This window comes from Barbatula barbatula (assembly GCF_947034865.1).
Source record: "Barbatula barbatula genome assembly, chromosome: 5".
Taxonomy (NCBI): Eukaryota; Metazoa; Chordata; class Actinopteri; order Cypriniformes; family Nemacheilidae; genus Barbatula; species Barbatula barbatula.
In genome coordinates, this window is record NC_136769.1 from 18,104,588 (window position 1) to 18,129,579 (window position 24,992).

A 24,992-nucleotide genomic window follows, 5' to 3' on the forward strand; every position below is an offset into this window, starting at 1 on the left:
GGCAGATGCGGACCAGTGCTGCTCCTCTACACCATTCCCTGGAGGCTCGGGAGGGGGGGATTCTGGGGGGGAGGCTGGAGCAGATACGGCTCGGAGGATTCGACGTGTCAGAGCTTTCAGAGAAACACAATCAAATGAGCATCTGCCCTTTCCACGTGCATGAGCCAGCATCACTGCTTACCGATGCAGACTTTCCGAAGCTTACAACCTTCAGATGCCAAAACCGTGATCTTACCGCACACGCCGTGACTCACTGTGGAATCATTCTTTTTAAAAATAAATGCACTGATTATGTCAAACATGTATCATAATGTTCGCCGTTCTGCTCTTGGTACGTCTGCAAGCACTCTGTGGAGTTGTCATATTGTGCCGTGCTACATTTATAGTCGTTGAATATGTTAATTTGAAAGAGACTTTCTTCTTTTTAAGGCCTTGGAGGAAACCATATAATAAAGATTTACAGCCGCCTTCCTATTGAATGACTTTATTGCTCAGGGGTTGCATTTTCATTCCGTTAATTGAGTTCTCAATTATGTTTCATTTACGTATCAGCTTTCTATCAGATGTGACATCCTTGCATACAGTAAGAGCATAAAAGGCTACAAAATTCTATTTTGGGAACATTCGCATAAAATGGTGAAATATTTGAGTGGCAGGTGTTACTATATCATCAAATCTGAGCTGAGTTTGAGACGTTGAGATCTCTTCTGCGGCTCCAGAGAAGACACGTGTTAGAATACTCCAATTTGCTCTCCATTTAATCTCATTGTTGAGTTCAAGAAATAATTAAGTTATTGCAGACATCTGATTTGCCATTTTTCTTACCTACGGGCCATAGCAAGCAAGTGGTTAATGATTCGAACGGAGCTGGCTGCGAGGGTGGGGCGGGATGGATGAAAAGGGGGCGTGTTCTGGGCACGGGGCGCGTGGCAGAGAGAGCAGGTGGGTGACGGGCAGCTGAAGAGTGGGGAGAGGGGGAGGTGCACGTCCATTTTGGAGGACTCTTGGGGTTCGGAGAGACCCTGAAAAAAGGCAGCCCCATCTGGAAGTGGGGTGGGGGCTGGGGTGTGGAAGAGATCTAGAGGGTGGCGTCTGACACTATCTCTTTTGTTCTCCGGTAATGCAGCAGGGATGGGGGGGGGGGGGTGCTCTCCTGCCCGTGGGGGGAGGGGCAGTCAAACAATAGTGCTGGTCGAAGAATTGAAAGCCTTGGAGTGAAGCAGAAGGAAAAGAAGAAAAGGACGTGATGTAAGTGTCGTCTGCCTACAGCGACCGTAATGATACGGTGTTTAATGTAAAACTATTTTTAAGCCTCCATCTGGATCTCACATGTTGCATATGATTACTGCCAACAGACAGCCATAGGGTTCAGAGATACATGTGTTCAGTTTTATAACACGCCAACGCAAGGATATATGTACCGGGTTTGTATGATAGTCGCAATGCGGTAATTCCCTTAATGTAATTGCTTGAATGATGGTCCATTACATCTCTGAGCCCGTCCACTCCCATCGGTACAGGCTGATGATGCTTCAAAATCACCACAACACACACACCCTAATATAGACGTATAGAAGTCACCGAGGAAGACAGCAAACCGGTGCCATCCGAAACCCCCAAAGCCCCACAACACCATTCAAGATCTATATTTATTCCAAGTGAAACTTAGCATCAGGTTTTAGTACTGCACAGTGTCCGGGGCCAAAAACGGGATAGAGATTCATTTATCTTCATTAGCATCACAGTACAGACTGCTGTGAGGGGAATAAACCACACACACAAAAAATTCAACATACATGGCTGCAACAGCCTTCCTCTCCTGAAACATGCTCATAATGTCCTTGCTCTCCCCGAGTGCTTTACAGACCTCAAAACACACACATACACACACTTGCTACCACAGTCATTCCTTAGGTCAGTGCTGGCTTGTACCTGCACCAGCAGCTCTCCTTGGTGCTGAATTAATGGGGCATGGTGCTGAGGCGAGCTATAAGGGAGGAGGCAGCAAGCACTGTATGGTGGTCATACCTCATGGCCGTGGGGGATGGGACGAGGTTACAGCAGGGAGAAGGAGAGACGATGGCTTTGCTGATAAATGTGTGTCCTTGGGAAAAAAGGTCAATAAACGTCTCTTGGTAATTTGCTTTTGGGTGTGCGTCTTAATTTATGAAAAGGAAACCAATATTTTTGCCATTTGAATGATGAGATTATTGGCATAGCTGTGATTTAATTTGATGTTGTTTGTTTGTGGTCCATTTTGTTTATTCAACAAATAGTGTATGGACTATCTATACAATTTGGCTTATTTGGCTTATATCTTTTGTTGTTATTTAGGATACTATGCACATATCATATACTATGGCTTCATTGTTTATAAAAGGATTCTGCTTCTGTGAAAAGAAATTCTACAATCTGATAATTTACTTCTGGACAATACTGCATCTCCTCTAGACAATAAGGTGGAGGGTTGAGTCATTATTTCCTGGCCACCGCCTTTTCGTCTGTGTGTTCAGGACATATGGAGCACAGCGCCCTCTGGTGGCAACACAGCAGTATAATTCCTATAGCATAAATATAAGGAGATGCATATGTTTATGGCTGGTGTAATTACATGTACACATGTTTGAAACGAATGTAAGGGGATTAGCACAGGGTGTTAGAGGAATTGAAAAGATACGTATGAATAAATAGCTATGATACATAGATCAGATTTAGAGCTTTCTATAACAGCATTAAGATTAGATACAGCATCTCCAAAGCCTGATGTTTTGTGAGGGATTAGCCTGTCTCTTGACTTTTCTATAAATATTACAATGTAAAATAAAGTGTTTGTGTACTCCTTCTGTATCATAACTCATGTAACATCACTGTATGAAAACTCTGAATATTTGAGGCAGGTTTCTTTTTTTCATTTTGAAAGTTCAAGTCGGATTTCTAAAAACCCATCTATCATATGGCTTTAAATTAGCAGAAATAAAAAAGTATGGTAACTAAAAGTAAAAACCATTGTAATCCCTCTTTAAATCTTTGACACTTTTCTGAAAAACAAAACAAAACTAGATTTAAAAATTCCTTTGCATGCAGTTCCATGCAAAGCTACCTTAAGATGTCTGACTGGACATGAATGAAACATTTGGATGAAAAATAACCTAATCGAGCTGTAATAAAAAAATATAATGTTGAATTAACCTTTGTTGAGTCTGTGCTTGATCCCCAAATAACTGTCAAAAGCTAGGTGACAACAACTCAACTATTTTAATTTCTTTCAGGTTTACACTACTAAATATTTTTTGAGATTCGAGTTGATAAATCATCAAGATTTAGCCTAGTATGGGTAAATAAACACATTTGCTTTGATTGTTTTACACAACAGCTGCAATCTTCTATAAATTATATTTGTAAATTATATATTATACGTTTATGTCTGATTTCGACATCATTCAAAACTATATTTTGATTATAGCCTTTTTGTATTCATGTTGTAGCCTCGTTTAATTTGCCTGGAAGCACTTCAAGTATCTTTCGGGTTCGACATACACATTTCTATTCAAAATAACGCTTAGAAAACAAACCTATCCACCTTCTCAAGTTATCCACGATAAACACCCAGATCCCCAGAGACCGACATGTGCGTCAGTCGAAACCGGTTTGGCGACACTCTTCTGTATTCGACTGCCGTGCTGCGCACGCCGATCTGCTTATTACACCGAAGTATCGCGAGAGCGATGCGAAAGACGATTCGCGCGTTGTGCTTACGCGTCGCTCTCGCGGTCCTTTGATGTCACATACAAATCGGTCTGCCCGCTCCGACAGATCGCCTTGCAGCCCCGGACCGATAGGAGGCGATATTCTTCCCCGATACCGACACAAGGAAGCTTTTGACTGAACTCCACAATATCGCCAAAGTCCAGGGCAACTGTACGGAGATCTCCCAACTGTTCGGATGGGATGGCAACCCTTGCGAGCGAGCGGAGGGCTTTTGCGCACAAGATCAACAGGTAGGTTCACTTTGTAAAGCGCGCGACGGTAAACGTGTCGTAATGTCGCTCGGGATCGATTCATATGGAGCCACGAGTTACAGAGGGATAAACCTTTTGTTTAGTTCAATGCACTTCGCGACTACAGTAGGCTGTATGACAGGGCATCGAAACAGCTTGTGTTTCCCTCTCATCCGCTTTGCCATGGATATCTAGTGGTGGGTTGTGTTTCAAGGAACAGCGTTAGACGGTTGATGTTGTTAAAACGGTAATGAATCGGTAATGCGAGCGCGGATAGCGATGTCGCAACTGTCGCTTTGGATGCGGCGACACCTTCAACGGTTCGCAGATGTCACTTTGTGTTTCGGGAATGTGCCCAGGGCTAAACTTTTATTTCACAGTGTTACTATGAAGTCGTGTGTAGTTTGCAGATCACTTGCGCACTTGTTGTTTGGTCAGTTGCTGTTACTGTATTCCCTGCTGGAAAAATAGGAAAATGACAGATATTCGAGTGGATTTTATCTTTGGAAGTTAGGAATATTGTGTTAGTTGTTGGTTTGTATTGCTGGGAAGTTCACTGGTGGATGGGGACCAATAGAAGACCACTGGGATAAGGCCCAAAACACACTAAAAGGAGATGATGGTTCATTGGAATTGTGTGTGAAACCAATACAATTTGTGTGTCTGACCCTGTTTGTATTCGGTGCATATAACTGAACATTAAAAGTTAGTTCACATTCTAAATGATCTTCTTACTTTTTGCATCATCAGCATCACTGGAACTGAGTGACATGTTTTACGGATGCACGATAAATTATCGGCCATATCGGTATGAAATGAAGGCCGATGTATTATAGCCGATAAATCGAAAAGAATTTCCGATGGTTAAACTTCTTTAGCTGCGCGCTGCTCCCAGTTCAAATACGGTACTGTACAGTATCTTTCTGTCGTGATTATTCACTTACCGCTATTAGCAAAACTTTGTTGGTGTAGGTACAGTATGTAGATATCGTTCGTCTAAATGTGTAAATTATAGGAACAAAAGCATATTCTTTGAATCAAACTGTTGTCCGAATGCTCTCTGTTTTGAGACCTATATTGTGACTCCAAAGATTTTTTTTCTGGGTAGCTCTGGAAGAACGTCTTTAATTTGTTTAACAAATAAAGAATATACCAGAAAAGGTTGAAGAACCATTAACTAGTGTAAAGTAGGCTTCGTACATGATTTTCAGGGGAAAAAGAGAACTAATGGTTCTAATGTATAGAAATACTAAACAAATGTTATATTAATATTTAGATACTGTATATTGGTTACCGGCGTCCAATGATAAAGAATTATCGATTGTTGCTATCGGCCAAAAATGTACATATCGGTGCATCCTATTTAAAATTCTGCGTTTAGACACAAACTGAACAGTATTTCTGTGTAAGTTCTTTGTAAGTCGTTTTATTTGTATTTATTTTTTGCAGTCATCGTTGTTATGGCTGTTGTTATTTATAAATGGGAGCAACCTTGATAAGAAGATACAAATCGCTCCAGCATGCCAGTGAACGTGTTAAAAAAAAACAAAGTGAAATCCAGGAATGTTGGAAATGGTCACATCTCAGTGTCTTTGATGTGCATTTTGCTTGTATTGTTGCTGTACAAAACCTGTATTACCATTGTATCTTATGCATCTGAATGAGGAAAAATGTATTTCACATACTGTTTCTTCTTAAATAAAAGCATAACCAGGCAGGAATTTGTAGCAGCTTTATACTCTTTAGTCTAAAGGCTAATGCTTCGATGAAACTAGTATTTTCTCCCCAAACAAAATAAAATCTGTGACAATTCTTTAGAGCTGTAATAATTTTGCATGATTTTGAAGTTGCCTCATGATAGTGTTTGTGTTTTGTCCCTGGTTTCTAGCCTCGAGATATGAAACGTAGGAGCATTGGCTAAGGTTTCATTCACTTTTTGTCTTCATTTGCGCGGTCCTCCTCACAGTCTTCACCCTTTGTGAGAACGCACTCATTGTTTCATTGCAGGATGTAGGAAAGGGTGTTGCGCTTCATTCCACCCATTGCTTTTAGAGCTAAAAAGTTTTCCTCTTTCCTTCTAAAAGAGGAAATGGGAAGCCACCATGCAAGAAGCATTCCTAAACGTATGTTCTGTCCTGGAGGTTTTGTTTTAGTTTTAAATGAAAATGTCACACGTCAGCATGGATTTGTCAACACAATTCATTTTGTGTCATTTCATGCTGTGAAATAAAAAAATGACAAAGTCTTAATATCATTATTTCAGCTTGACCCTGCTGACCTGTCAGGCTCAATGTTTGTATCTGGACTTAGTTCCTTCAGTCCCAGTTTTATGGAAATGGTAGCGAGTGAAGTTCCTTGACCCCTGGGAGGCGGCCACATCCGCTCATTTGGACCATCGGGATTGGTTAAGCAGTTGGGCCTGATGATGTCGTATCGAGTTTTTAAGCATTTCATACAGTGCTATGCGTGAAAATCAAGATCAGCTTAGTCTGTTTGCCGTAAAAGATAAAACCGAAAAGGTTATAAGTAAGCACTGACATTAACAAAATGTGTGTATAAGAGGCAAGCATCGCCAAAGATGGGAGTCATGGGACATGTGTGCTTTGGAGGGAACTGGAGTATTTGCAGCTGTGTGTGTGTCCGATTATGTGTGTTTTGTGCGTATATTTTTGTCTGAATGAGAGCGAGACATTTTGAGTTTGTAAGGCGGCAGCTGGAAAAGGGGTTGCCGGGTTGTTCGGCTTTGTCTTGCATTAAAGCTCCTCATTTGTATTTAGTTCTGAAATTGGCAGAGCTGTGGCATCCTGCCTGCTTTCAGCCAGCAGCTCAGCATCTCTTCAAAAGTTTATTTGACCATCCCTGTCGAAGCGGCTGTCAGCTTTGGCCACCATTGTGCCTTCTGATATAAACACCTGTCGCGTATGTAATCCTGACCTTTGTGATAAGAAATCATGCAAATATATTTTCCTCCCTCTTTGTTGTTGTTTCTCACAGGACAGTAGCGTCTGAGGTCAGGAAGCAGGTTTCCCGAGAATATGGCTCTCCACAGATGTCCAAAAAACGTGCTGGAGCTCATCAGCCGGTTTGTGTTTGTTCATGTCAGATTCTCCCAGTCTACTCACAATTCTGTGGCATACTTCCAAAAGTAGAATATTTGTTTTAAAAACAAAAATCAGGATTCAAGATGCTTAAATTTGACATCTGATTCTATAAATCATGTAACGAAAGCTCTTGTTCTACCAAAATTACACACAAGAAGGTTTAGCCAAGTACAGTTTATACACGACTACTGTTCAAAGGTTTATGAACAAAATAAATCAGAAGTTCTCATTTAAGTTGTGCTTTTATTGACCTTTTCTTTGACCTGTTATATTTAGTCTACAAAATCATTTTCACCTAGAAAGAGGTTAAAGATCTTGAGAAACATTACAGTCAAGCGACCCTAAACGTTTGAAAAGATATTTAAACAATGTATACGTTTTTTTTGTTTAATAAGGGTTTCACACTAAGCAGGAAGACATGACAGACTGGGTGGAGTTAAAGCAATCGTTGACCCAAATATAACATCGTCATCATTTACTCACTCAGATTGTTCCAAACCTGCATAATTGTATTTGTTCTGTTGAACACAAAGGAAGATGTTTGGATGAATGCCAGTAACCAAACAGATCTCATCCCTACTATGGCAGTAAATGGGGGATGGGATCTGTTTGGTTACTGACATTCTTCCACATGTTCAACTGGACAAATAAATGTACACGGGTCTGAAACAGTTAGAGGGGGAGTAAAGGATAACAGAGTTTTCATGTTTGGGTGTACTGTCCCTTTAAAGACAAAAGGGAAAGTGGAAATGACCAAAAACCAAAATCACTTCCCCTTCTTCTCTTTTTATACACACACTCAAACACTAACTCGCTGGAAACAATGTTTTCTGTTTGAGCTTTGTTAGGGAAGCTATGTAGAAACTGTACCTCGCTAAATACAACAAGCTTCTCGTCATTTGAAGTCATTCAATTACAGTCAGACTATTCTTTTGCTTTTGAAAAAAGTCAGATACCTACGCTGAAGCCGTTGTCAGAGACTCATCGTGATGAATCACATTGGACTCTTCAAAAATAAAGCTCATTATATTTGCAAAACTCAGCGGCATGTCAGAAACGGACCTGTCCCCTTTCAGGTGCCTCTGACGGAGGTGGTGGAGCCAGTAGATTTTGAGGAGTATGTCAGCAGTCATCCACCAGGAGCGGAGCCCGGATGCCTGAGACAGCTGCTGGAGTTTCCCAGTGATGATCTGGAGCTGGTTCTGCAGGATAGAGAGTGTGTTACGATAGAGCCGCCCGTGCCAGAGGAGGAGTGAGTCGCCCATCACGCACATTTAAACATACACGTTGATACGACAGTATATTGATTTTACCCTTTCTCATGCCCTCATTGGTAATCAGATTATCTCATTTGCTTGGATAAGCTATGGTGTGCTGCCTGTTTATTGAATGTAAATAAGGGTTTGACGGAATCATTTTTGTATACTTGCCACTAGCTCGCTGGACGCCAGAGTGAGAGATGCATTGGCTGTCTACACTGATGACTGGCTCATCATCCAGAGAAAGTGAGTGTTCTGCCATAGCTTTCAATGTGAAATACATGTTTAAAAGTTTGGACACACCTACTTATTTTTTATTATGCTTTATGCTGGTTTGAAGGGATCTTTCAACTTTTAAAATGCAAACATAGACCCATTTTATCTCTTTACTGAAATCATTCAAGAACTACACATAAACACTTAAAGGTGCAATGTGTGAGATTAAAGAGGATCTATTAAGAGAAATTCGATTTGATGTATATAACTACGTATGTGTTCACAGGTGTATAATGACCTTACGTAATGAAGCTTTTAGTTTTTATTACCTTAGAATGAGCTATTTGTATCTACATACACCACAGGTCCCCTTACATTGAATTTGTCATGTTGTTCCTACAGTAGCCCTAAACAGCCAAACTGCTCTACATAGCGTATCATATATGTGCTATCATCTTTGGCAAAGAAGCAAAAAGTGCAGACATCTTGGACCTGTGTCAGCCGTGCTTTAATAGGCAGGGGTGAGCATTGGAGTGAGCCGTTGGTTGCATTGCGTAACCTCACCACTAGATGTCGCTAAAATTCACACACTGAACCTTTAAGCATACGTCTATAGATCAAAATATTACATTTGATCAGAAATATATTATTCTATGTTTAGTGTGTGGCCAATCTTGTAACTGTTCGTCATAGATTCTTACTGGAGAACTAGGTGGAAATGTAGAAAGTATAAGAATGGTGATTTATGATCTCTCAGGTATCAGAGATACAGCACAACACAGACACCTCACAACTCTGAACGGCAGCGAGAGAAGCAGAAAGGACTGGTCAAACAAACCTTTGAGCTTGATGAGGCCTCGGCCGACCGTCAGGAGGAGCAGGTAACCACATGACAAATACTGTCCTGGATCAGCGGAAAAATGATTAAAAAGAAAATGCAAATAACTGCCTTTATTTTGCACCTTTAGTATACATCTGTTGTATCTGCTGCACCTTTATATTAGATTATTTTTTGTTACCAAAAAAATGTGCCTAAAATTTGTCTAGTTTTGTATGGTGGTAATGTTGAGTGTTATCTGTGGCAGGATGACTCAAAGAGGCAGTCGGTGTCGCTGGATGACACACCGCGGGGCAGCTGGGCCTCCAGTATATTTGACCTGAAGAACTCCACTCCCGACGCATTGCTGCCCTCCGTGCTGGAGCGGACAGCTGCCGAGGACATGGACCACCGCAACGCCGAGAACCGCCAGCAGACCCGCCACACTGATCTACTGGGCCTTTATCCCGCACCGGATGAGGTCTGAGTTCACACACACGAGAGAGTTCACACACAAGGAAAACAAAGTAGCAGTCAGAGAGTATGGAAAAAAGGAAAGTTTTATACGTAGGAGACGATGAGTGACATTCAAGAGTTTTTATATAGGAGAGCTGTCAAGTTGAAGTTCAAAAGCGGAGACGTCTTCTCTCTTATTATCCATCTGTGATGTTGTTTGAACTTCTTTACATGGCATGTTCTTTGTCACTCCTCCTCTCGCTCTCCTCCGCATCGCTGCCGCTCGTCTTCTCGCTTCATGTCCGTGTACACATTGTTTCTGATGACTGTGCAAACGTTGCCATGGCGTTGGTTGAGCTGTAGTCTTAATAACCGTGCTGTGTGTTTGACAGGATGAAGCCGTGGAGAGATGTGCCATCCCGGAGGTGCCCAAAGAGCACAGCGGCCAGAGAATCATGGTCAAGTGTTTGTCTCTCAAGTGAGTCTCTCAAAGATCTGATCGAAGACTTTCCTCAGTTAGGAATAGGTCGTTTCATGGATTAATCGCAGTCTTTAAATCTATAAATCTGTTTTTGTGTGATGATTAAAATGTTTTGTAGCGCTCCTCCCACCCAGCTGAGGTCACAGGGTCAGTGCCGGATCGTCACATGTGCTTTGCACAAACGTGCTTGCACTTCTATGACACATTTATTGTTTTATTTAATAGTGTCCGCTTTAAATTTGCCAGTTTTGTCCCTTTGGTTAAAAAGAAGCGTGTCATTTTTCCTCGACTGCTCCATGTGCTGTATGTATTTGCCATCCCGAAAAACCTCATATTCAGATGGAAGTGTCATCTTTGAGTTGTGTCCCTCGCTTTTACAGTTTAATTTAATTGAGAATGAATCAGAATTGAATCATAAAATCAGTGCCCAGCCCTTGTTTAAAACTGCATTAATTTATCATAACCAAACACACCCTCCGATCACACATTCACCCTGAAGATCTCTATCAAATACAATGTGTTCTGACTTGCTGTGGTTGTTCCTCCAGATTTGAGATTGAGATTGAGCCAATCTTTGGATCACTGGCTCTGTATGATGTCAAGGAAAAGAAGAAGGTATAACTGTCAATTATCTTTTGAGAAATCTCTCTGCAGTTTGACCAGTAGTATTTTGCAGACTAATATTTGTCTAGGTAAACAATATCTCAGTGTCATCTAAGAAGTTCTGATCTTAAAGCGAACATTTTGTTATCATTTACTCGCCCTCTTGTCATGTCAAAGGTCTATGAACGTAGAACGCAAAAGAAGATATTTAGAAAAGTATTGTTGACCGAACAGCGATGGCAGCCATTCACTTGCATTGGTTTTGTGTCCATACAATAGAAGCCAAAGGCTTCCATCGATGTTCGGTTATCAACATTCTTCAAAATATCTTCTTTTGTGTTCTTCAGAGGAAAGAAACTCATACAGGTTTAAAATGTCAAGAGGGCGAGAAAATGACGACAGAACTTTCATTTCTTGGTGAACTATCCGTTTTTGCCTGTGAAGATGCGGTAGCTTTACATTAAGCTGTCAGAAGTCTGTAGCATTATTAAGCATGTATGTTTGTTTCCATGCTAAAAGGGCATACTGATACATACATACATTGCCAAAACACCACATTGGAATTCTAAGGTTCTGCAGTTTCGAGATATTGAGCTTCCAAGTTTTTGCATTTCATTTGACTTTGTCGATATAACCTAAAAAAGTCCCGAAATGTGCAGTATGTTAATGTAATATGATGTAAATAAGTCAAGAATAAGAATACGTGAATAACTTTGTTCTGACAAAAATGTCAGGCAGAACCTTATACAGGCAGAACCTTATAATTCCAACATGATAACTAGTGCAATAGCAAAACAGTGATGAAGAAATAATCGATCTACAATTGAACATTCTGTCATTTTCTCCACCTTTAGTTACCTATCGTGTTTCTTTAGTGTAAATCAAAAGGAGATCTTTGTCAGCATATTATGTAAAAGTGTGATTTAAAAAATCATGTTAAAAACACCTTAAAGTTGCCCATTTGACTTGGGTGCTGTATTTCAAAGGTGCTGAAACTTTGTGCGGGGAACAGATTGAAATGTATGTTGCTTTTTGATGAAAATCTTCCCCTCTGGTGTAACTCTCTAATCTCATTCGCGCATATTCAAACTTCCCTCAAGACGTGCTGCGTAAACTTCAAAGGCACCGGGTGACATTAATCCTCACCAAATTTGAAAGCCACGGCTCATAGTACATAACACAGGTTGGGAATAACATGAAGGTGAGTAAATGACAGAATTTTCCACCCTTTAAACGTCTGGACCACTTACTGAAAAGGTTGCAGATTTAAGCCGCAGGTTCTGGGCAAGACACTTCAGGTTGTTACAGTGGGATTACCCCGTAATAAGTATACTGAAAGGTCTTTGAGGTTAAAATGCACGAGTTAGCGGTCACGTGTGTCCTCTGTGCTCTTTGCTTATGTACAGAAGAGATGTAAATAACTCATGACATCATGTTCTATCGCATCCCGTTTCCTCTCCTGCTGCAGTTTCAACGTTGGTTCAACTTTCCTTCCTTAGATTTCAGAGGATTTTCACTTTGATGTGAACTCGGATCAGATGAAGACTTTGCTCCGCCCACATAACCCTCATGTTGCCATCTCTACCCTGGCGCGATCTGCTATCTTCTCCATCACATACCCGTCTCCCGACATCTTCCTTGTCATTAAGGTACGACCAGCAGGGGGCGCAATGCCTTTAGAGGTCGAAGAAGGTCAAAGGACAATGATAACGGCCTAAAATGTGTGTGTTTCAGCTGGAGAAAGTTCTTCAGCAGGGAGATATCGGCGAATGCTGCGAGCCGTACATGGTCATGAAGGAATCCGATTCCATTAAGGTACACGTGTGTTCGCGTACATGAGGGTTAGTGAGTGTTTCACCAGGGGTGATTATGATATGCAATGGGGATTTCTCAACTTGGACTGCTGCAATATTTGTCAATCTTCTTCGATATGAGCAAGGTCCAGTAGATGCTGGAGTGTGTCACTGTATTGTTCAAGTGCCAAGTTGCTTTTTTTTGGTTGTTTGAAATGGCATGGACTCCAACGCTGCTTACCTATTACCTTTACGCGGGCATTGCTCAATTGGGTTTGACCTTTTTGTCTGTCTGTGTGTCCTTACAGCATAAGGAGAAGCTGGAGAAGTTGAGGTCACAAGCCGAGCAGATGTGCACCAGGTTGGGAGGATTCCGGATGCCTTTTGCCTGGACGGCCATTCATCTGCTTAACATCGTGAGCAGCGTCGGAGGGCTAGAGCGCTCCGATTCAGACTCAGATACGGGTATTAACCTGTTGTGTTCGTCACAGCACTGTTTCCTTCTGCACTTCTAGAGAGTTTAGGCAGGAATAGTTGATTTGTATTTTATAGTGGTAGGAGTTTTATACGGGCCTGTTCCATGTGGATGTACCACGTACTGAAATGGCAACACAAATACTTTAAAGGAACACTTTGAAGATTCTCATGTCATTTCAAACCTGACTTTCTTCTCCAGAACACACAAAAACATTTCTTTTTAATAAAGTTGTTATCCAAACAACATTGGACTCGTTGACTTCCATTGTATGAACACAAAACCACTGAGAAATATCTCAAAATATCTTCTTTTGTGAAAAATATCTTCATGAGGGGGAATAACTAATGGCAGCATTGTTATTCTTGGGTGAACTATATACTATAAACGGCACTTTTTTACTCTCTACAGAACGTAAAGCGACGTGGAACGAGAGGAAGAAGAAAGGCTTTGAAAGGATGAGTGTGGGAGACGACACATGCAACTTCACCAACTTCCGTCCAGCCACTCTCACCGTCACCAATTTCTTCAAACAGGCCCGTTCTCTATTAATGTATCTATGATGGTGGTTCATATATTTTCGTAGTGGGTTTCCCTATAAGTACTGCTGCTGTTTTTTCCTACCGCTTCAGGAAGGTGACAGGTTGAGCGATGAGGACTTGTATAAGTTCCTGGCGGACATGAGGAGGCCATCATCTGTCCTGCGTCGACTCCGGCCCGTGACAGGTACCTGTACATGTGTTTTTCTCTCCACGGTTTTATTATTTAAAACATGTCCTCACGCTGTCTGTTTCTGTATAGCTCAGTTAAAGATAGACATCTCGCCGGCCCCCGAGGCCCCTCACTACTGTCTGTCTCCGGAGCTGCTCCACGTGAAGCCGTACCCTGACCCGCGTGTACGGCCCACTAAAGAGGTGCTGGAGTTTCCAGCTCGCTACGTCTACACCCCTCACACCACCTACAGGTTAGTGTATACACATGTGTATAGATGCTAAAGAAAGACTGTACTAGAAGCTTAGTATTATTTTACAGATTAATTATTGGGATGGGTATGAGGATTTTTGTTACTATCTGCCCTCTATTATCAAATACTGATCAAAAATTATTTTAATATTACATTTTATTTAAAGTACAAATTAAACCCTAAATTCTACTATCAGTTTATTATTTACAATTTATGTCGGTGAACAAAGCCCATCCCCTGCCTGCGGGGTGCGATACGGTTTTCAAACGACGTTTCTGCATTCGCTGGTTTCATCAGTTTAGTAAACAAATTCACGTGTATTGCGCTGCCCAATGGGAAGCTTATACAGCGACATAAGTTACGACACTGGTAGCAGACAAATGCGCTTATCAACCACATGTGGGAGCCATGAGCAAAAGTTGCATAGTGTGGCTTTAAATATTTTTTATTTTGGTACAAACCACAATTATATACACTATACAGATTCTTTCAATATTTTACATAATAAACGGTTTAAATATCAAGTGAATAAAAACAAGTAGCTAAAGGGTCACAGTTAATGAATTGTACCGAATTTCACATAAGATATTGCTTATTTTGTCATGAAATAACAAGTCTCAATGTTAATGTGAGATTATTGGCAGATATGAAGTAGTTGGTTTGTAGTGCCATAAATGGAGTGTCGATGAGGTTCACAGTTCCTTCTCCACGCAGGTAAGCAGTCAGGTGACATACAGGAATGTCTTTAGCGGTTACACCACATTCTGAAATGAGAAGCAAGTATTGACATGAATTTATGGTTTCATGAATTAAAGATCACATGTTTATTTATCATCATGCGTTCACTAATAAATTCACACGGTCGTACATGTTTCTGTAACTCAGCCAGCTGTTGGGTCTGATTCTTCAATTTGATTTTCTGTTCCTCTGCCCACTTCATCAGATCCTTCAAAAGAGTCGTGTTTTTAACGGTCTGATCCTGTCAAAAAGACACACCGGTTATTTCTTGAAAAAACTGTTTGATGTGTACAGTTATAGTGTAACTGGAAATGAATAATGGTGTTACACCGTACCTTGATCTTGTCTGGCAAAGAGCCGTTTACGTTTTCTTCCAGATCTGTTAGTTTTTTCTTTAGCTCCACCTCTTCCTGCTCCACCCTGGTTACCATGCCTTTGTTCTCTTGGGCTTGGACCTGTAGACTTTCCATTTGAGCCTGAAAACAGACCAGATGGTGAGCACACTAAACCACCTCCCTATGGACCCACAGGCCCTCCTACACTGGCTGTTGCCTTTAAGGTTTTGTCAGTCGCACTTTATTTTACAGTCCTGTTTCCTGTGTATATACTGTGTACTTCTTATAGTAAATATTATGCCTGGGTAATAACTTAGTACTAAACCTGAACCTTCCCCAAACCCAACTTTAACCCATGAAGTTACTTTAAATTACCCAGTACTTGCTTATGTAAGTACACGTACTGTAAAATAAAGTGCAACCGTTTTTTCTCAGGTTAACGTGTTGTCTGTACTTGTATCGCACATGCAAAGTACATATTTCCCATTGTACTCCGTGATGGCCAAGAACGGTGTGGTTACAAGCATTCTCCCAAATATCTTTCTCGGTGTTCATCAGACCAAATAAATGTATAGAGATTTGGAACAACTCGAGGGTGACAGAATTTAACTTTTTGGGTGGACTTTCGCTTTAAATGTCTCATTTTGTCTTCTGCGGAAACAAACCGCATACAGCTGTGAAATAATAAATAGGTTTACCTGAATAAGTTTGAGTTTCTCTTTGATCTGACGCTCGGTTTGAACAGCTTCCTCTGTGTCGAGACCCAGCTTCTTGACATCGCTCTCGGTTCGGCTGATGGCTTTCATCACACGCTCCAGCTTTGCCTCGGTGCTCTGGTAGATGTGATGCAAGGATTCGCTGAACTGCAGCACACCGTACATGAGAACACTCACCTCGTCCGTGGAGGCCAGGTTTACACCGCTCTGAACAGCCTTCAGTGGAGAAGATAGGACCCCGGTCACATAGAGAACCGCACACAGCACGTATAAAGCTGTCTGCATCCTGGCCCTTCCAATTCACACTGTCCTCTTGTGCGTTTGCAGGATTGAGAATTGCAAACTGTAATGGCTGTAGGTGAATGAATCAAGCTTTAATGCGTTAGTGCTCCTTTTATAAGCTATGGCTGTGTGTTGAAGCATGGACATTGGGAAATCAATCGAGCTGTGTGTGGACGAGAGGCAGAGAGAGAGACAGACCTTGACTCATGTCACTCAGACAGAAGGTTAGTGGTATTGAACGGGCGTGCTGAGAGCTCAGTCGGTTTGCCAGCGCATTCCTCACCTTTAACCTCCTGCAATACCTCTCCCACCAAAGCTGGTTCTGATGCCAGAGCTGGTTTTGATCCAAGGTTTTCTAAGGCCAACCTCCAAACCATCTCGCTGTTTCTCTGGCTTCAGAGGCAAACACGGGGGGGTTGGTGTTCTTCACAATATCTTCATTTGTCATACAGGTTTAGAAACGTTTTAACAGTTAAAGCTGTCATCTGTACTACCCATGTGAAGATAAGTACATGAAGTAACCTGCAGTTTCATGTTTCGTGCAGAGGTGGCGATATAGAGCCCAATGTTACGCATTGCTGCTTTAATATTCAAAGTAGTTGAATTCATACAGATCAAAATGAAGATTATAATGCTGTTGCATTGAAACTCGACTCTGTTATGTAAAAAGACAGCATTTACTGTCACTGGCATTATGAGAGATCGAGACCTCTATGTACATGCTGTTGTTCACCTGCCCGCTGTTTGATTTGGGCTAAAGTGGTTTGTTTTAAGTCTATTTTTGTCTATTTACAGTTGATCAAACATGTAGATACTACTAGGAGATTAAGACTTTTCAAGTTACCTGAAGTTAACTTGACAGTTTCGTCACACGACGGTATATGGAAGGTCATATACCGTTTCTGGGTCAAAAAAAACCATAACCCTAACCTTTATCTCAGATGTCCAAACGGCGGTTAATTTTTACAATATTGATGTCGGAGATTCTGAAGATATTTGGAATAATGTCAATAACCAAACAGTTTTCATTCCCATTTAATGCAATAGAAGGGAAATTAAATACTATTGCAGTCAAATTAGGATCAGATCTGTTTGTAATAAGCATTCTTGCAAATATCTTCCTTTGTGTTTATCAGTAGATGCATTTATACAAGAACTCAAATAGGTTTTGAACAATCTGATGGTGAGTAAATGAAGACAGAATATTCAATGTTGGGTTCCTTTAATAAACGGACAGAACGCTGAACTACGGTTTTTGAGGTCTTATGTATGATGGGTTATTAACACGATACACGACAGTAGTGATAGTCATTCATTTTCAAAGAACTAGACCATATTTTATATTTTTGTGAGCACCAGCTGCGTACCGTGTGATTGTCCCACATGGCTTCATCATTTCTTTCTCTCAAGCTACTTTATACAAAAGAAGCTGTAAACATCATCATCCGGGACCGGGTTAAAAAGCAACGGTCTTTCAACTGTTATGAACTGTATACTAGTTTTTGTGGATTTCTCCAGAAACTCGTTCTTCTATTGTTCTTTTAACAGATTAAGGATGTTTCACGCATGACCGTCCCCTGCTGTATTAACACACTATTACCTACTGCTTGAGCCGTATGGGCACATATTTGTGATGGCAAATCTGTCACCCATCGTGGGAAGAAGTAATTTGAGGAATGTTTCATGATGTCACAACACTCTTTTTAAGCCCATTATGTGTTTATTCATGTCCCATACACTGAAACAAAAACATAATATTCAGGATTGTTTGGTAGCATTGAAACATGTATTTTCTGTGAGCTTTGTATTGATTGATATGGATTATGAAAAGTGCCATTCAAATAAATGGAATACTACAAAATAACGTTTTCGCCCAGTATTGGGAACATAGACATGAATTATTAGCTCACCGACCTGCATATCGCCGAAATAGATTTTTTTATCTCTTTAAATGGAGGGATGCACCCTACAGTACACTTATTGTTAGCAGAGTTTATCATCAATACAGACGGTTTCATCTTAACAACATAAACAAAGTTACTGCCAATGCACACTTTTGTAACCCCAATTTAACATCAGGTACACATTAACAAACAATAGAGTGCCTGTAGATTATTTCTGATCACAACCAAAGAAACCGAGAACATCCGTTACTTCGCTGGATGAAAGTGTCTGCCAAATGTAAATGTAACTTGGCTAAACTTGTCTCTCCAATATTTTGAATTAAAAGGGCGACACCAAGCTCAACCACTAGACGTCAATGTTCCATACGATTTGTTTATATGCGACCGAACTACAGGGCCCATTCAACAAATTGTATGTTTAATAAAATGAACATACAACTAAATTCAACAAATCGTTTATTTAATGCAATTATTGTACAGCAAAATAATAATATAAATTAAGTATAAATAGTTATATTATTAGACACTAGCCAAACACAACCAGAGGTTAACTGGGGGTCAGGCGTGTCTATACCAACACACTTTCAGTGCATTTACTTATGAATATGTAGTGCTCTTTCCACTTACATCTTATTTCATTAAAAACTCACGTCATCATGAGAAGGCCTTAGGTCTGCATAACTGTCAACACGGTCCGCCTGAACAGAGTTTGATGACGGCGAGGGTTTATCATTCATCTCATCATTCGTCTTTTCCCCTCAGGAACATGTTGTACATTTATCCCCAGTCTGTGAACTTCAACAGCCGACAGGGATCGGTGAGGAACATCGCTGTGAAGGTTCAGTTCATGGCAGGAGAAGACCCCAGCCTGGCCATGCCTGTGAGTCACCAAACACAACCGCACCCTCTCCTAGCTCACGGCTCAATTAACGCTGTCCAAACATGTTCTCAAAACGCTGAAAACACGAATTGATGATTTCATCTCTTATCGTGAGCAGCAAGAGCTCTCCAGATGTGTACCAAGAACAGGGCAGGACCTCTGAGACCCATCGGTCCACATCAGAGTATTTTCCTTCAGCTCAAAACACAGCTCACGCTACTCACTTGAACTAATAACTCGCTCTCCAGAGCTATTAAGCAGCGCTCTGGGAAATTTTGGAGGGCTATTCTGTGAACTCACATTTGGTAATCTAATCGCAGATGTTTAGGATCTCCCAAATTGTGTAAGAGCTGTAGTTCCACACCGACTGCTCACTTTAAAACATTTCGTAATTGATTTAAGGCTCGCGTGAGGCCGTGTGTGCCGCAGGTACATTAGACGCCAAATTCAGTTTGAGATCATTATAAAATCCATGCACGCTTTTATGATAACGGAGCACATTGTGGGCAATGACATCATGCGAAGTGTTTCCACTGTTATTTGCACATAATGTACAATGTGATTTCTGTCTCCCTCAACAGGTCATCTTTGGAAAGTCAAGCTGTGCAGAGTTTTACAAAGAGGCTTATACCCCGGTCATCTACCATAACAAGTAAGATCTCTCATTATAGCAATGCATTTCTTATCTACTTTACTTCATCTCTCTTTCGATCTTCGCAGGTCCCCAGAATTCTACGAGGAGGTAAAGATGAAGATTCCGGCCAACCTTACGGATAACCACCACCTGCTCTTCACTTTCTATCACATCAGCTGCCAGCCCAAGCAGAACACCCCCCTGGAGACCCCCGTGGGCTACACGGTGAGAGACTGACCCTCTCACTTCACTCTCTCGCTTGCTTCCCCTGGCAGTCACCCTCCTGTAGTGCTCAGGTCCCCATACGAAACACTCACCTTTGCGTGACCCCCACAGACGCACGCCTTAAGCCTCCTCATGCATCAATCACCACACACTCTCATTACCTGCTGCTTGCAACACCTTTGAAGTCGTTACATTGTGTGATTGTGCACATATAGTGCTGCGATGCTTTTGAAGTACGAGCGATTAGCTTGAGGATCATAACAGGTTATGTTGCTCTCCGCAGTGGATCCCCCTCATGCAGCACGGCCGTCTGCGCACCGGCTCCTTCAGCCTGCCTGTGTCTGTGGAGAAACCTCCACCCAGCTACTCGGTTCTCACTCCTGACGTAAGCCATTTGTAGAACTTACATAAAGTATAATACAATTGAACCATACGATTAATAGACCTGTAATGTGTGAATTATGAAAATGAATAGGCTTTATAATGAGAGAGACTAGACCATTATATAAGATAATTATAAGAGTGTTATTGTGCCCCTGTAGTTATCCAATCCAAACGGACAGGCAGAACAAAAAACAAATCTGCCTACAATGTAATACAGTAGACTCTAGTATAATCTGCTGGTTTTTGGAGCTGGTACCGAATATAAAAATTGCCTATTGTTGCTGTCCTTCCAAAACCTTGGATGTCAAAATTCGCTGCTTTTCAGGAAATGGCAAAAACACTAGTTTTCTTTTAATGTCAATTTCTTTTAATTAAAACATGACAATGTTTTAATTGTCAAAGTGGACAAGCACTTTTTAATACTTTTTATCGGTTAGATGTTTGCAAAAGCCAGTGACAAACGTAAAGGGTGACTAATAATAATGAATTATGGCAAAAAATTTAAATATATGTTGGTATTGTCACAATCCTAATGTACGTATAGACATGACATTCTGTGGTCTTCGTATATTTTAGGTTCAGCTACCAGGAATGAAATGGGTGGACAACCACAAAGCAGTTTTCAATGTTCAGGTGTCTGCGGCATCCTCTGTTCACACACGGGTAACGTTTTGTTCAACTACTACATGCACCATGCATTGCCAATATTATACACTGACGGATCTTTTCTAAGCCATCTCAAAACAAGAATAAATATTGAGGTGTTGATGTCACACACTGCAAACAGACACTAAACCAGCATCATTGTTAGAGCGATAACATTCTTTGTGTTGTATGTATGTGTAGGACCCACATCTGGACAAGTTCTTCACCCTTGTGCATGTTCTGGAAGAGTACTCATTCCCGTTTCGATTGAAGGACGTTATAATCACAGAGTCGAACGTTGAGGCGGAGCTTAAGGCCAGTATGGCCGCTCTGAAGGGGGCGCTGCTGGACACATGCGTGCGCTTTTTGCATCAGCTGATGAGCAAACTCATACTGTTAATCGTGCACCCACCTGTCATAGCGGGACAGATCGGTGAGGAACTCAAACATCCCTTGGTTTCCTCTCTTTATGTATTTTACATGCTTTTATTGTTTCGTCAACAATTTGAAAACTGCATTTCCGTGCAATCTGCATAGTGGATGGAACCAAACTGAACGAATTGTAGATGCAGTCAGTGCAACTCTTTTGAACACTGAATACATTTACAACATACATTTGTAAACTATCATCAACCAAATACAATTTACGTGAAACCTGTTTCCGCTAATACTTTTATTTACATGCAGATGTTGAAATATGTTGTTTACGGACTATTCGGGTATTCTTTTTATTCGTTTTTCTCCTTTCAAATGCAGTAAATCTTGGCCGTGCTGCATTTGAAGCCATGGCCCTGCTGGTAAACCAGATCCATAAGAACCTGGAAGGGAACCAGGACCACCACGGCCGCAACAATCTGCTCTCCTCCTACATCCACTACTGCTTCCATCTGCCCACTACAGAGCCTTTGTCGCCCCCTCCTGGTGAGTCATCATTACAGCACATGAAATTGAGAATAACATGATTTACACATAACTTTGACTTTTTATTGCTTTAACACTGGCAGTTCTACCTCAAACCCTCATCATTGGTTGAATGGTTGCTATTAGGCCCAAACTCATAGAAAGACCATGGAGATCTGTTTGTTTTTGCCGGTGAAACAAGCGTCACCTTTAAAGTCCCAGTGAAATAAAAAATTACATTGCCATTTCTTTTCATGAAATATTGCAGTGTTTATTGTAAAAAAGTTTAACAATATGGGTCATTCTCTTTGTAAATTGTGTGTACCTTCATTATCTTTAGTTAAAATTTGGAAATCTCCTTCCTCCATCTTAAATGGCATATGTTAATTGGCTTGGGCGGTGCATCCATTAACTCCTCCCCTTCAACTGTCAGTCTGCTGCAAGTTGCATTTCAAAATGCAATGGCTGTTCATATACATCCTATCAAATTGTAGAGAAAGACTAAAGCCATTACAAATTCTATTTCACTTGGCAATGCGTCAAAATACGCTTCACGGGGACTTTAAGGCTCAGAAATGGCCCCATTTGACCTTAAGAGTGTCATTGAACCATCGCTAAAACTATGAACGTCACTTAACCTTTAAGCTCCAGAGGGATAAATCAGTCCAGGGTTTATACCACATGAGCAACTGCTCCATTTTCATTCACACTCCCATTCATTTGGCCTCTAGCCTCATGCAGCATCCTTATTGTTATGTTATTATGTTATTTAAGGGCAAACTGTAAGTTTTTATTCTTGAATACTCAGTGGGAGCCGCACATTACGAGCTCCCCATCCAGTACGCCACGCTCTCCAGAGCCACGGCAAGACCCAGCAGTCTTCTGCTGTCCCGGTCCAAGAGCATCAGTAACTCCAACCCCGACCTGGCCTCCACACCTGCCACCCCCGATGAGGAGGTGCAGAGAATCATCGGCAGCAAGGTGGGCTCTCATTCTAGCTTCTGATTGGTCGTTCAAGTTACCCTGATCAACCCTGCGGTTTTCTTATTCGATTGACAGCGACAATGAATTGTGTTCAAGAAGCCCTTTGAGCGATTGTTTTTGTTTTCTTGGTTTGCTGGAGCTGCAGGATTAGAGACCTTTTTACACCTGGTACCGACATCCATTTGGGCAGAGCTTAAGTGTGTCCACCCAATAATGATCACCCAAGTTGGATCTTAATATCAGGTGTAAACGGAGACTAAACTCGTGTGTGTGTGTGTGTGTGTCTGTGGTCAAGATGTTGCCAGCTGGTGATTGTGCTTTTAATGTTTTGCCGTGGCGCTGCTGTTCTTTTCCCCCACCCCTCCCTCACTGTGTCCCCGACCTCACTTCCTTCCCCTGAATCAATTGCACTTCCTGCACCTGTTTGTGGATGATCCATTGTCCCTGTGTTGTGCTGTGTGTTTGTGTCGTCACCGAATAAGCAGGGGATAGACCGCTCACATTCCTGGGTAAACTCTGCTTACGCTCCGGGGGGCTCCAGGGCCGTTCTCCATCGGAATCCAAACTCCAGCTGTGAGCTCAAGCAGGTGCCAATCAAACCCTACACCCAGACTGACCCTTGACCCTCTGTGACCCTACAACCTGACGTTGCCTTTAAAGGGATAGTTTACCCAAAAATCTCAATTCTGTCATCATTTTCTCAACCTTAACCTGTATTTTGAAGAATGTGGGGAACCAAACCGTTCTGACTACCATAATAGAAAAAATAGACTATATGGTAGTCAGTAATGTCCCAAACTGTTTGGTTTCCAAAACCAAATAGTCATTTCTGTGTGAACTATCCCTTTAACGTTTTCAAACTCTACCCCTTACTTTTTATCTGTCTCCAACTCAAAGTCCACAAATTCAACATCCTAATATCCCAGCCCTATACCCTGATATCATCTCCATCTCTGCTGTCACGACCTTGATCTCATCCGATCACATTAGTATCGATGTTCCTGCATGATCTCATGGCGCTTTATGTGTTTATGTGAGTGTTGGCGTGAGCTTTTTCTATGTGTCTCTGTTTCTTCGTCGTTCACCTCCTCACCATCAAGTCTCTCTTCTTTGGATGAGCTTCTTCTGACATTATAAATGTAGTAGCATAGTGATGGAAAGACAAAACCCAGGTTACATGAATATATCCATTTATGCTACATACACTTATGTATTGCGATGTTAAACACAGATGCTTTAAAATGTTTCTAGATTCTTTGAAATACTTGATTCTGATAGTCACATTACGTTTGCGTATTTGGCCACAAATTTTAATCCAAAGTGATTTACGGTGTAAATTTACGGTCAGTATATGTGTTCCATGGGGTCAAACCCAAGACCTTTGTGTTGCTTGCGCAGTGCTCTGCCAACAGTGATGCTAAACCATATTTCATCATTGTTTCAGGCAGCTGATTTCAAACATTGTCTATGTTTTTGTTTGGTGACTAGCCGTATAAGAACTTGGAAATGTGCTAGGTTGTACATATACTGTATAATGTATTATATGTGTTAAGCAAGTTTCTTCTAAAAGCAGATCTGATTGTTTAAGGACCTGGGTTTGTGAAACATTCATTCTTCTTTCCTCGTCTTCTGTACTTTTCCTATTCATTCTTCATCATCCTCATCATCATTGTCCTGTATTCACCTGCTGGTCTTCAGGCCAGTGAGCGTGGATGTAACCGCATGTCTGCCTTCATCGAGACCGCCTCCATTCTCTGCCCCCCCTCAAGGCAGATCGCCAAAAAGGTAGAGCCTCACTGACTTACTCATTCATCTCTTTTTCATTTATCCATCAATCATTTTTTATGATCATTTCGATAGATGTCCGAGCTGTTCAGTCATATGCACAATATACAGACATATATTATGTAAACATGAACTTTTATTCTGGATGTGATTTAATTATTCAACAGCCCTGATATCCACTGAAATTTTAGTTGGGTTTTTAGGAAAGAATTTTGCATTTTATGACTTAGATAAAGTCTGTAGTTAACATTAGATTAGGGATGTAAGGAATCACCTTGAGGTGGTTGAAAATCGATTATAATACGTGGAGATTCAAGTCGGGTGAGATGTTAAATGAATGACAATATATATTTTGAACAACAGGGGCCACTGTGTTTACTGCAAACGTGGTAAACACGGATATGCTGATATAAAGAA

The 24,992-nt window shown here is 41.2% G+C and overlaps 2 protein-coding genes across 3 annotated transcripts in view; one reads left to right on the top strand and one right to left on the bottom strand.

Annotated features, from left to right (window-relative positions):
- Positions 1–3,838: 3,838 nt before the first annotated feature.
- The window catches only part of dock6 (dedicator of cytokinesis 6), a 37,144-nt gene continuing 15,990 nt past the window's right edge, over positions 3,839–24,992 (top strand). Inside the window, exons 1-24 of one of the 2 annotated variants that reach the window (XM_079457322.1) lie at positions 3,839–3,998; positions 6,993–7,080; positions 8,176–8,351; positions 8,536–8,604; positions 9,332–9,455; positions 9,660–9,872; positions 10,240–10,325; positions 10,877–10,943; positions 12,431–12,580; positions 12,666–12,746; positions 13,033–13,189; positions 13,611–13,735; positions 13,832–13,925; positions 14,001–14,163; positions 18,901–19,018; positions 19,600–19,670; positions 19,739–19,877; positions 20,161–20,262; positions 20,838–20,924; positions 21,108–21,339; positions 21,663–21,827; positions 22,615–22,787; positions 23,276–23,377; positions 24,489–24,575. In XM_079457322.1, the coding sequence (XP_079313448.1) occupies positions 3,949–3,998; positions 6,993–7,080; positions 8,176–8,351; positions 8,536–8,604; positions 9,332–9,455; positions 9,660–9,872; positions 10,240–10,325; positions 10,877–10,943; positions 12,431–12,580; positions 12,666–12,746; positions 13,033–13,189; positions 13,611–13,735; positions 13,832–13,925; positions 14,001–14,163; positions 18,901–19,018; positions 19,600–19,670; positions 19,739–19,877; positions 20,161–20,262; positions 20,838–20,924; positions 21,108–21,339; positions 21,663–21,827; positions 22,615–22,787; positions 23,276–23,377; positions 24,489–24,575 (2,919 nt within the window). In that variant the 5' untranslated portion in view covers positions 3,839–3,948. The remainder of the gene's footprint in view (positions 3,999–6,992; positions 7,081–8,175; positions 8,352–8,535; positions 8,605–9,331; positions 9,456–9,659; positions 9,873–10,239; positions 10,326–10,876; positions 10,944–12,430; positions 12,581–12,665; positions 12,747–13,032; positions 13,190–13,610; positions 13,736–13,831; positions 13,926–14,000; positions 14,164–18,900; positions 19,019–19,599; positions 19,671–19,738; positions 19,878–20,160; positions 20,263–20,837; positions 20,925–21,107; positions 21,340–21,662; positions 21,828–22,614; positions 22,788–23,275; positions 23,378–24,488; positions 24,576–24,992) is intronic. The other variant, XR_013786714.1, reaches the window with a different exon arrangement.
- On the bottom strand, positions 14,590–16,405 carry angptl8 (angiopoietin like 8). The gene is made up of 4 exons (XM_079457323.1): positions 15,935–16,405; positions 15,237–15,377; positions 15,032–15,142; positions 14,590–14,927 (listed from the first exon to the last, which is right to left on the bottom strand). The coding sequence occupies exons 1-4, from the start codon at positions 16,235–16,237 to the stop codon at positions 14,916–14,918; spliced, it is 567 nt and encodes a 188-aa protein (XP_079313449.1). The 5' UTR covers positions 16,238–16,405; the 3' UTR covers positions 14,590–14,915.